Source organism: Stegastes partitus, unplaced genomic scaffold, assembly GCF_000690725.1.
Source record: "Stegastes partitus isolate 25-593 unplaced genomic scaffold, Stegastes_partitus-1.0.2 Scaffold1592, whole genome shotgun sequence".
NCBI classification, from domain to species: Eukaryota; Metazoa; Chordata; class Actinopteri; family Pomacentridae; genus Stegastes; species Stegastes partitus.
The window spans coordinates 132,967-145,086 of record NW_007579323.1 but is presented as its reverse complement, the minus strand read 5'-3'; the positions used below and the strand labels follow the sequence as shown (position 1 = coordinate 145,086).

Sequence of the window (12,120 nt, the reverse complement as noted above, 5' to 3'; positions counted from 1 at the left end):
CAAATGGCACTTTGGGAATTAGAGGGTTAATATTCTGCTATAAAAGGCCTGATACGAATTACGGCAAAAGTTCAGAGTTTAAACCGACATTTACGGCGTCAACAAACCGTTTTAAAGCCTAGAAAAGATTTTAAAGCTTTTAAAAGTTCCTCATAACAACATAAACAAACTGTTTTCTCTTCGCTGCTGGAACGATCTGGGAAACTTCTCACTGATGTTTTCCTTGTAAAAGGTCAAACTAACGTGTCTCCGTGTGAAGACGAGCGACTCGTCGTCGTCGTCGGGATGTTTTTTCCGTCCGTCTCTTGATTTTCGTGGAACAAAACAGAAGTGGCCTAACTAGCCGCCGCCGCGCCGACAGTCTGTCACTTCCTGTAAATGAGATCCAACCAGCTGTCACATCAGCACAAAGCCTTTCTCATCCCCGTAATGAAACATAAATCCGTCTTCTCTAACTTTTTGTTGCTTCTGTTTTTTCCACAACTTAAAGTGTCGAGGTGACATTTTGGAGGATCACAGTTGATTTTCTGTCGAACACGTGGCCTTCTCTCTGTTCCTGGAGACGTCTCAGACTTTTTTTCTGATTTTATTTTATTTTGCCGCCATCAAACGGCCGACGGGAAGCAAACGCTTTTTAAAGAAGCGAGCTGACAGACGAGAGAGAGAGACGAGGAGAAAACCGGAGGACGATGTGACGGAGAGGTCGGGCCAATGAGACTGAAAATAAATCAAACGGGCTGCGTTTAGCGGCGGCGATCAGCTGACAGGCGACGCCGCATCCGATTGGACGGCTTTGATTTAACTAACTTTAATGCTAAACTCATAAATTATTCAAAGCGCAGATGTAAGAAGGTAAAGTTTATTTATACGCCTCTCAGAAGCCGACGGTGTTCGACTAAACAAACGCATCAGACGGAGAGTTTGTGTTTTTATAAATGTGAAAATCAAAGAGCTTCAGAAGACGTCCTGTCGAGTCGAGTCAAGCGAAGCGATGCAGATTCCTGAACGTCGGTCGTGTGCGATGTGTGGCGGCCCTGAGATCTCACCATCTGCTCAGGGTCTGCTCAGCGTCGAGCACTTCGGTATCGGCAGAAGGACGCTGGTGTCGGCACGTCGAAGGCCTTTTTTTTGTTTTTCAAGGATCCTCACTGAATCTATTTGCTTCGAGCTCGTCTTTCGCTTTAACTCTCTGATCCCTAAAAAAAAAAAAAAACCTGCCTGCAGCTTCCAAAACACACAAAATTACAGCATTTATCAGACAGAAGCTGCAAAAACCAGAAAGAAATCAGACTGTGGGACTCGCTGTGTCTGGAAAACCGAGCGAATCTCAGCTGAACACGGCGACGCTTCACAAAATCACTTCATGCTGCATGATTTGACTGAAAATCGACAAAAAGAACCTTTTGATTTAACCAGAATCTGCCAAACACTAAGAAATCTGCACACATCGACACAACAGGAAGGCCTCTAGGTGGCGCCCAACAGGGAAGAGATTCAGGGATTTTCGGTTGAACTGCAGACAGTGTAGAAATTAAAATTATTATGATCTCATTTACCCAGTTTTCAGGCTGAACTGCAGGCAGCGTTTCCACAGAAAAAATGAAGAAACTCCAACCTACTGGATCAATATATGAATGCAGCATGGATCAGAACCAGAGAAAAGAGGAGCCAGTTGTTGGAGATACATTCAGCTGATGGTGGAACATCTTTCTACATCTGATGGTGGAACATCTTTCTACATCTGATGTAGAGGCTAAAACATGGAGATATTTATACTCAAAGTGACTCAAACTTGGTCCAAAATGACTTAAGATTTGGCCAAAATGGTTGAAAAAAATGTCCAACCTGCAAAAAAAATGTGTTGCAAATGACTCCAAACCTGTTCACAATAACAGTAGATCCAGTTAAACATCTATAGGATGTGAAGTCTCCATGTTTGTCCAGTATTTGTTAGTCATGGGTCATTTCAGACAAAATCATGCATTTTGACAAATTTGAGTAATTCTCGATGATTTTTGGACAAATTAAAACTCATTGTGGACATATTTTGAGTAATGTTGGAAAAACTTTGAGTCGATTTCGACAAACTTTTCTCATTTTGAACAAATTCTGAGTCGTTTTGGGCTTTTTTTTATTTAAACGACCTGCGACTGTCCTCGTAACGTCCACTGTTTGGTCCAACGTCACATTTAGCTGCTCAGAGTTTCCACAAAGTCTCACGTGGAAACAAACCAAAGTGTCCTGGACGGAGATGATTAGCAAAATGTGCTTCAGGCTGCATGAGGATTCTGGGTAATTTATGTTTTTGTGGCTCAATCAAAGAAATCCAATGTTTGTTTTTACTTTTTCAGGATTTACGGCGTTCTAGCTGACTTATAGGACACACTTTAGCTCACGGTTGTTGTTTTTCCATTGAGGACTTTATGTTGTCGTGAAAAACGAGCCACAGTGAAGAAAAACGTGACGACAAACCACCAAGAAGCTGTTTGGAGGTCAGAGGGTTCATGGACATCAACATGTTGTTGTGTTTCTCTTCTGAACTCGTCATTAAAGTCCAAACCTGTAGGAAACACGGAGATAAAGATGAAAACATGGACAGAATGCAGCCGGAGCATGTCTGGAGAGTTAAGGAGCTTGATTCATCCGAGAGCTTCAGGCAGCGACGAGACAGAAATGATGATAAAATAAAACTGTAACAGAACCAGAGAGCAGCTGCACCTTCATTCCTGTTTGCAGCCGTTTGCATGAAGACGTGTTTCTCTGGATCACTCGGTGTGGACGATCCTCAGGTGAAGCTCGGCGTGTGATTGAAGCCATCGAGCTTCGACACGCGTGTCCCTCCGTTTCCTCCACGGCTCCGTCTGCTGCCTCCAAACGTTCTATAAGTAGAACCTGGAGCAGATGGTGGCGTGTTTCTGCTGCCTGTCACGTATAGACCATGTACAGCAGCCAGGCTTTTACATGTTGATGTCCATTAACCCTCTGAACTCCAAACAGCTTCTGGCTGGTTTGTTGTCACGTTTTTCTTCACTGTGGTTCGTTTATCACCTCAACATGACGTCCTCGATGGAAACAGAACAACTACAACGAACTCACAAGTGTCCCACAATGCTGGAAATCCCCAGAAAGAAAAATTTATCAGAATTTCTTTGATTATTTGAGTTATGAAAACATAAAAACCCAGAATCCTCATGCAGCCTGAAGCACATTTTGCTAATCATCTCCATCCAGGACACTTTGGTTTGTTTCCACATGAGACTTTGTGGAAACTCTGAGCAGCTAAATGTGATGCTGGACCAAACTGTGGACGTTATGAGGAGTCGCAGGTCAGTTTAATTAAAAATAAGTGACCAGACCAACTCAGAATTTGCTCAAAATTAGTGAATCTTGTCGAAAATGACTCACAGTTTTTCCAATATTGCTCAAAATTTGTCTGCAAAACGCTTTAGTTTGTCAAAAAATCATCCGAAATGACTCGAGATCTAAGAATACTGGACAAACATGAATCGTAAAGACGTATAATTATATCTACTTTAACTCTGAACATGTTTTGAGTAATTTTGAACATTTTTTTTCATCATTTTGACAATTTTGGGGCAAATCTGAAGTCATTTTGTACCAAATTTGAGTCGCTTTGAGTATAAATATCTCAATGTTTTAGCCTCTCCAGACTCACATCTCCAGAAAGATGTTCCACCATCAGCTGGATGTATCTCCATCAACTGGCTCCTCTGTTCTCTGGTTCTGAGCCGTGCTACATTTATCTATTGATCCAGTAGGCTGGATTTTCTTCAGATCTCGTCCAAAGCAACGTAAAACATGTCCAATGTTACTCAAAATTTGTCAACGGAAGGACTGATTTGTCAAAAATGTCTGATAAATCATCCAAAAATACACAAAAAAGGCCTAAATGACTTGAAACTTGCCCAACATGACAAAAAACGTCTGAAATGTCTCGAAAATTGTCCAGAATTAGTCAAAATTGGTCCAAAATGACTCAAGATTAATAGAAAAAGAGTTAAAACTGAGTTTCAAGTTCCGTCATTTCTGTTTCTTTGTCCTGTAAACGTCAACAGTCGAAGAAAAACTAACAACTGTTGGTTTCAGGTGAAGTTTTTATCAACTAACGGACCCACGAACCCGCCGAGCGGCTCGTTACTGCTGATCTGCTGCAGAGGTGACGGTGGAGCCAGAAGTCGGCCGAGCTCATTAGGAGCAAACGTCTTCCCGACGCCGGCTTTTTATCTCGACTGTACGCCGAACCTAAAGAGTCGTTAAAGCGCCGCCGCCGCCGCCGCTCGCGCTTTAATTAGGCTCGCTCTGATCATATTCTAAGTGGAGTGGATTTTAATTACAGCCGGCAAACAATCAGCTTTACAATCAATTGGAGTGTGTGTGTGTGTGTGTGTGTGCGTCAGCGTTGTGTCGGAGGGGTCACCGCAGCACAGTCAACCAAAGAAACAGCCACTTACCGCTACGATAATAGCTATTTGTCGCCGCCGGCAACTGCGGATCAATACGGCTGCCTGGCAACCAAACATTTAATCAGATATTTATATCATTGTGATTGACAGAAGTGGAACTCAATCACACACACACACACACACACACACACCCGGACAGCGCGGTGTGTTTATTAATATTGATGCCAGTGTGTGTGTGTGTGTGTGTGTGTGTGTGTGTGTCCTCGGAGTTGATGCTTTATTCATCAAAGGCAGGAAAACCGAGCGAATCGCACGCGTTGGAGGTGAAAAAGCAGCACGACGACGGCGGCGATGCATTCAAAGGGGGGGAAACTTTAGAAACTCCTCAGACAGCCGCTCACCTCCACCGCCTCGTCTTCCTCCGCCAAAGAAACACTTTGACCCCATTTATTGCTCGTCTCAAAAAAAAAAAAAACGCAGATAAAAATCAAAACCGCGAGTTCAAAGATACACCTACAGCTCCTCCAATGACAGGATCAGAATGCTCAATATCGACCTGATGAATGGCTCCGCGGACGCCGGCTGTCAGGAATAAAAATGACAGACGGTTGTAAGGTGTCCTTGCACACAAAAAAAGAAAAAAGCCAAATGTACCGGCGGGAACAACGTACAGAACACAACAGGGTGTCATTTAAATGTCACGTTACTCTAAAACACAGCCCCGCCTTTAACAACAGACCTATTTTTAGTATTTTCTCTCATGAACAGAAACTTCACAGAGACTATGTTGAAACTTGAGTCTCCTTCTAGCCACAGTGTTTCCATCGAGGTGCAGGACTCTGTATTAGTGAAAGACAAAACCATAGTGGGTGAAAATGTTACAGGAGCAAAGAAACGGTGAAGGACTGCCTCAGGTTTAGGGGTTAACTCAGTGGAGCGGCCAAGCTGGAGCCCATTCTGTGGCAATCTGGTGGGTTTTTTTTCTAAAGCTCGACTGGCTGCAGAATTCACGGGGACGGATGTGAAGATGTGAAACTCTCCACAGCTCACCTCTGAAAAAGACAACAACCCTCAGCTGCTCCCACTTGACTGATGCCGGCCCGACCGCCGCAGCTATTTACACTCTAACTTCCTGTCGCCGAATCCATTTGCGGCTGACTGATGGCGAATGATCGCCGCTGACCATCGCTCTCTCTAATGCCTCCGCGGCTGATAACCGAGGCAATAAAACCAGATCCAATCCCACTGACCATTACTGACATCAGTCTTCCTCTGTAGTTTACAGTGGCAGGTCCCGTTGACGGTCGCCGTGGGAAACACATCCAGCATCTGTTCGGAGAGCCTCATCTGGATCAACAACAAGACAGGTACTGATACCCGACATCTAGTCATAAACACCTAATACCAAACATCTGATACCCAACAACTGATAGTAAACATCTGATACGCAACATCTAATAATAAACACTTCATACCCAACATCTCATAGTAAACACCTGATACCCACCAACTGATAACCAACACCTGATACCCACCAGCGGATAATAAACATCTGATACCCACCAAGTGATACCCAACATCCGATATCTAACATCTGTTACCCAACATCTGATACTCAACACCTGATACCCAACATCCGATACCCAACATCTGATATCTAACATCCGATATCTAACATCTGTTACCCAACACCTGATGCCCAACATCTGATACCCAGCAACTGGTGGTAAACATTTGATACCCAACTGATAGTAAACATCTGATTCCAACATCAACATCCTTCCCATCAAAATCCAGACTTAATCCTCATGCTCCCTCGAGATAACGAGCTGTTGTCTTGGATTACTATCTCATGATCACAAATTAATTATCTCCACACAGTGTGTATGTCACTGGGTTTTGCTTTGGAGGAATAAATCTCTTTTTAGTCCCGTTTTTGCAGCATGAAACAATTTTGGTAAATAAATCTGGCTCTGCTTCACGTTCTTGGACGATAAAACTAGTTTAGTTTTTGAAGGAGATTTCTCTGTTTTTGGAAAATAAAGCTTGTTCTGATTTAGTTTCTTGACAATACGAAAAATTCCGGTTCTGTTTTTGAGGAATAAATCTCTTTCTAATTCCGTGTTTGAAGCATAAATCTGTCTTGGTTCCATTTGTGTAAAATAAAGCTGGTTCTGCTTTAGGGTTTTTTGAAAATAAAGATACTTGTGGTTCTGGTTTTGGAACATAAAGGTTAATCCGACTCAGTTTTCTGGTTCTGCTTTTGACTCAAACTGCTGCTCCAACATCTGATACCCAACGTCTCGGTAAACTCCCGAATAATCGTCGTGTTTCCTCGAGATAACGGCTCGTTATCTCGGGATAATTATCTCATGATCACTAATTAATTATCTCCACACAATGGATTTGCAGTTTAAAAATAAAGAAAGCTGAAGCTCACAGGTGTTTGTCTTTGAGGAGAAGCTTCTCTCACTGCTTTTCGTTTTCTGGTCTGTCAGCTTTGGGAATAAACACGTTTTTGAAGAATAAAGCTGCTCCGCGTCTCTTTATGTCGGATGAAGTTCATTCTAGGACACTTTTTTTTGTTTTTTTTTAATTCTTCGGGTGCTTTTATGAATAAAACTTGTTCGTTTTTTAATGTTGCGAACACGTCATTCTGGTTCAGCTTGTCGACGGATAAAGGTTCCACTGTTCCCTTTGTTTCGTGGAGAATAAAGCTTCCTCTGGATCTGTTTTTGTAGAAACGGAAACAGCTCTGCTTTGGTTTGCAGAGAGCGAAGCGAAATCCGCTTCTTGTTTTTTCAGAGAATCAAACTCGTTGTTTTTTGGGAGAAAACTTGTTTCTGTTGGTGGAAAATAAAACAGTGTTAGGATGTTGTAGGAAAACAAAGCTGCTTTTGTTTTTAGAACACAGATTTTATAGAATAAAACTCTACTGGGTTCCATGTTTTGGTCGTTCAACTTCAGTTTCTTGAACATAAAACTATTTTGGGGTTTTGTTTTTGAGTCAGTTGTTGGAAAATAAAGCTCGTTTCACTGATTCGGTTTCATTCTCCATCTGTTTTGTTGAATTAAACTAATTCTGCTTCTGGTTTTATACCAGTCTTTGCAGCGTAAAACCTTCCTGGGTTCCATTTGTGGAAAGTAAAGCTGGTTCTGCTTTAGGTTCTTGGAGATTGAAGCTTATTCTGGTTTAGTTTTTGAGGAAGAGATCTCTGTATTTAGAAAATAAATCTTGTTCTAATTTGGTTTCTTGAGAATAAGAATAATTCTGGTTCTGCTTTTGAGGAATGAATCTCTTCCTATTTCTGTTTTTGCAAGGTTCAGAGTTTGAGAGAATAAAGATGATTCTAGGTTTGTTTTTGAACAAGTGAGCTCTGTTGTTGGGAAATAAAACTTGTTCTGGTTTTGTTTTTGAGGAATAAATATCTTTGTATTCCTGTTTTTGCAGCACTAACCTGTCTTGGGTTCAGTTTTGGGGGAAATAAAGCTGATGCTACTTTAGTTTCTTGAAGAATAAGGCTGATGGTGGTTCTGTTTCTAAGAATTAAACTTTTCTATTTCCATTTTTGCAGCTTTAAACTCTGTGTTTCTGCTCCTGGAGAGCAGATCTTGCTCTAATCGGGTTTATTAGCGGCTGACAGTTGTAATTTCAGAAGCAGATTCAGGTTCAGGTACAACTTCACCTACTTGCAAAGTGCACAAAGAAGTTCAGAACGAGTGGAGGAAGTGGGCCACGCTCGGGTCAGCAGCTACTTTCCCTCCTTGTTTTTCTCACCTGGCTGTTCAGACAAAACTCTGAAACTCGCTACAAGCTGGCGAAGCTAATTTTACCGCCTCGGAGGACGTGATGCTGCTGCTAGCGACACATCGTTAAGAAGGCTGCAGATCTGCCAGCTTGTGTTCAGCTGTTTCTGCAGCCTCTGGTGTTTCCAGATGTAAAGAAAGAGACTTTTGCTCACATGCTGGTAAATCAATATTATTCAACATCAAAACGTCATGAGGTATAAGAATTAAAAACCTGTGAATTTGGTCGTGGTTTATGCAGTGATGCTCCCAGAGCTCCTGCAACACTTCCTGATGATAAATGTGTCGAGCAGCAGCTGTGTTTAAAAGATGTATTACTTCTGTACTTTTACAAAAAAAACTAATAAAACTTTACAAAAAACACAATCTAACGTCACAGGTAGGCTGCAAAATGAATTTTATTATGACAAACTAGCGTATAATTATAAATAAAATAAATTATATTACATATTCATATACATATCCCTTTAAAAATACTTTATTTTTACCATTTTTATTGTAAATTTTTGGTTTTCTGCCCCATCTGCTGAGACTATTCTGTTCTTTTTAGTTTTTTAAACAGTGTTTCCTGCAATGTGAACCATTTGATGATGATTTTATCGCTTCACTGTGTTACTAAGTTTACCTTTTAATATTTGTTGTCATCATTTTTATCCTTATTTCCTATTAAAGTGGCTCCATCTTTCATTTTCTTGACCTCTCGTTCTATCTGGACAGCGTGGTGTCGTCGGCATATTGGCTGACCTTAAACGCAGCTTCTTTCAGCTGATCGTCGGGCGTTAACGCTTTTTTTACGTTTCATCCCAGAAACCCACAGAGTCAGCGAGATGGACGACAACGCCTGGTTGCTCGGCAACATCAACCAAACCGGATACTTCCGCGTCAACTACGACCTGCAGAACTGGAAGCTGCTGATCCAGCAGCTGCACAGCAACCCTCAAGTAAAGCCGTCCGTCTGTGTGTCCGTCATCCATCTGGCCGTCCGTCTGCTTTTCTGCTCATTTTTCTCAGTTTTTAACTCATTTTTTGCTTGCTCCCGTCTCTCAGATCATCTCGATTGGAAACAGGGCGGGGCTTATCGACGATGCCTTCAACCTGGCCAGGTGAGTTCTATCTTGACTCCAAATACCGACATAAAAAGTCCTTTCTTGTGCTGCTTTGACTCGTACGTCACCATCATGTGGGATATTTAGCCGACAGCTCTGAGGAGATGTTGTGTCTGCTGTGGTTTGACAGACTCGGCTGTAAATATAGAAGTTTATATCCGTGGGTTCGGTTCAGACATAAATTTACCTTCACACCGGAGGCTTTGGGTCGGAGCTTTACCAGCTGGATTCCTCCGCCACACGATAAGTGCAGCTCAGGGATTAGCGCCGCCGCCTCGTAGTAAAAGGTTTTCCTGCATCTTTCTGTGGGATGTTTGCATGTTTGCTCGGCATTATTAAACTCAGACATGTGGACGCTCACAACAAACCTCCTGCAGCTTCCCAGGAAACTTTGTTTTGACCTTCTGAACCTCGAAACTCCTCTTCAGGTTTAAAAGGCCTCAAAGAAATAACCAACGTTACCACATTTATCAGAGACAGAAACTGGTTCTACAGGAAGGATTGTTAGAGTTCGAACTTTCAGACAGTGCTTGAATGCATCATGTGTGACATTCAGTCAGGAATATTAACCAAACAAACCTTAAAGTTCTGATATTTCATCAAAACCACTAATTTTATGCGTCTAATTCCAACAAAAAAAAAACAGCTAAACTGAACAATATTTACTAGATCCTCCAAACGGAGACTAAAAAAAGACGAATCATTATATAGTTCCTGGAATTATAAAGTTAAAAGGGACTTATTTTATTTCACTGTAAAAATATTCACATTAAAACTTTTGTATTTTTACAAATTGTAATTCATTCAAATGAAAGTTAACTTTTTTCTTTTTTGATGCATGTAACTAACATAAACTAACAAACTAACATTGTTTTACAGATATTTGCTGTAATTTGAAGTTAAAATTATATTTTTTTACATATTGAAAAGTGGTAAATGATTGTTTTAAAGTTATTTTACATATTGACGGCATATATTGCTCTAAATGTCATTTATTCTTTTAAAATGTTTGACTGTAAAACTACATTTTTTAAAAAATGCATCTAAATCAGAAGAAAAAGAAAAAAGAAGAAGCACATATTTGCTAATATTTTAAAGGAAAATTATGTATATTAGGGACTGAAAATTGTATTTATTTTATTTTACAGATTTTCCCTGTTTTGTTAAATTATAGATCTAGTATCTAATAAAGTCACAGAAAACAGGATAAATGTACACGTTGACTGTAAAAAATTAAAAGAAAAATAATTTAAAAAAAGGTACGTAGTGTCTACATAAGAACAAATATTTTTTAAAATGCTATTTTTTTAATATACATATATTTTTTAACATTTGATTGTATTTATTATTTCCACTGTATAATTATTGCATTTACATCAACCAAAAAATATTATTTTTACAGATATTTGCTGATATTTAAAAGAAAATCTATGAATATTAATATAAGTTATTGTACAGAAAAAACATTTTGAAAAATAAATAAAATATGCATAATGTATGTTGAAGTACGTTATTTACATATTCGTCCTGTTTTTTGTTTTTTTTTCTGTGTAGAATAAAATCTTACACAAAAAGCTCCACATTAAAAACCTGTAATAATACAAACAGTAATTTGTTCCTTTACAATATGTAAGTCAACAATGCTAACTGTATTTAAATTAGCTTAAAAACAAACAAACAAACAAACAAAAGCACCCTTCATTGGTATTATTTCCACAGTATTTTAACATTGTTTTATTCATGTGGCCTGGTTCCTGCCTCCTGTTTACAGTTTGTTTATCTCAGTGTGGACTTGACTCCTGAGCAGGTTTCACATAAAGAGGCTCAGATCTGCCTTTAAATCCCGTGAAGCTGCTTTTCTCGGCTGTAGAACGATGAAGCTGCTCCTCGTCGTGACCGACCGGCTCTAAACCGGCCGGGTCGGGCCGCAGACGGCCGCCGAGCCGCCGTGTGAGCGAGTCGACCTGCGACTGAAGGAGCTGGAGAAGCAGCGTGAGCGGACCGGAGGCCTGTGATGAATGAGCGATCAGCCGGGCCTCGCTCAGGAGTCGTTTCTCATCGTGATGCTTTCAGCCCCGAGCTCTTTGAGCACTGTAACCAAAATCCAGCGTGACACCGACTCTATAACTCAATCTGCCTCCTCGCCGCCGCCGCCTTCGCCGCTATCTGCCTCCTCGCCTCCATCTGTCCTCCGTCATGTCGGATGAGCAGCAGCCGGAGACGAGCTGCGGCGCCGTGATGAGTCGGGCCTCGGCGGGGGGTTTCCATCTGCACGGAAAAAAGAGGCTGCACGTCCATTAATATGCGCCCTGACAGCAGAAGATGCTCGTGCTGCTGCCTGCATCTGTCGCCATGGCAACAGCGCTGCATCGTGGTAAAAAGAAATGTGACCAAAATGGCTCAAAGATTGGTCTAAAATTAGTCAGAATCAGTCCCAGAATGACTCTAAAATGGTCCAAAACGTGTCCTAAATGAGTCAGCATGTCTCTGAAATGACAAAAAAATGACATAAAATTAGTTTTAAATGATTCAAACTTCGTCCGTAATGAAAAATGTCCAGAATGCTTGTCTCAAAAACGGTCCATAATGGTCCAAAACTGGTCTGAAATGAAAGAAATATGTCCAAAATGAGCCAACATGTCTCCTAAGTGACAAAAGAAAATGTCCAAAATGACATAAAATTCATACAAAATTGACTTAAACGTCATCCTTAATGAAAAATTTCCAAAAATGCCTGAAAGTTTGTCTCAAAAATCATCCATAATTGTCCAAAATGTGTCCGA

General features: G+C 40.8%; 1 protein-coding gene across 1 annotated transcript in view; it reads left to right on the top strand.

Moving 5' to 3' along the window:
* Window positions 1–12,120, top strand: part of LOC103371468 (thyrotropin-releasing hormone-degrading ectoenzyme) — a gene marked incomplete at its 5' end in the record, with an annotated part of 74,150 nt that overhangs the window by 32,441 nt on the left and 29,589 nt on the right. The window contains 3 exons of the mRNA XM_008300801.1: window positions 5,703–5,791; window positions 9,039–9,172; window positions 9,279–9,334. Of these exons, the coding sequence (XP_008299023.1) occupies window positions 5,703–5,791; window positions 9,039–9,172; window positions 9,279–9,334 (279 nt within the window). The remainder of the gene's footprint in view (window positions 1–5,702; window positions 5,792–9,038; window positions 9,173–9,278; window positions 9,335–12,120) is intronic.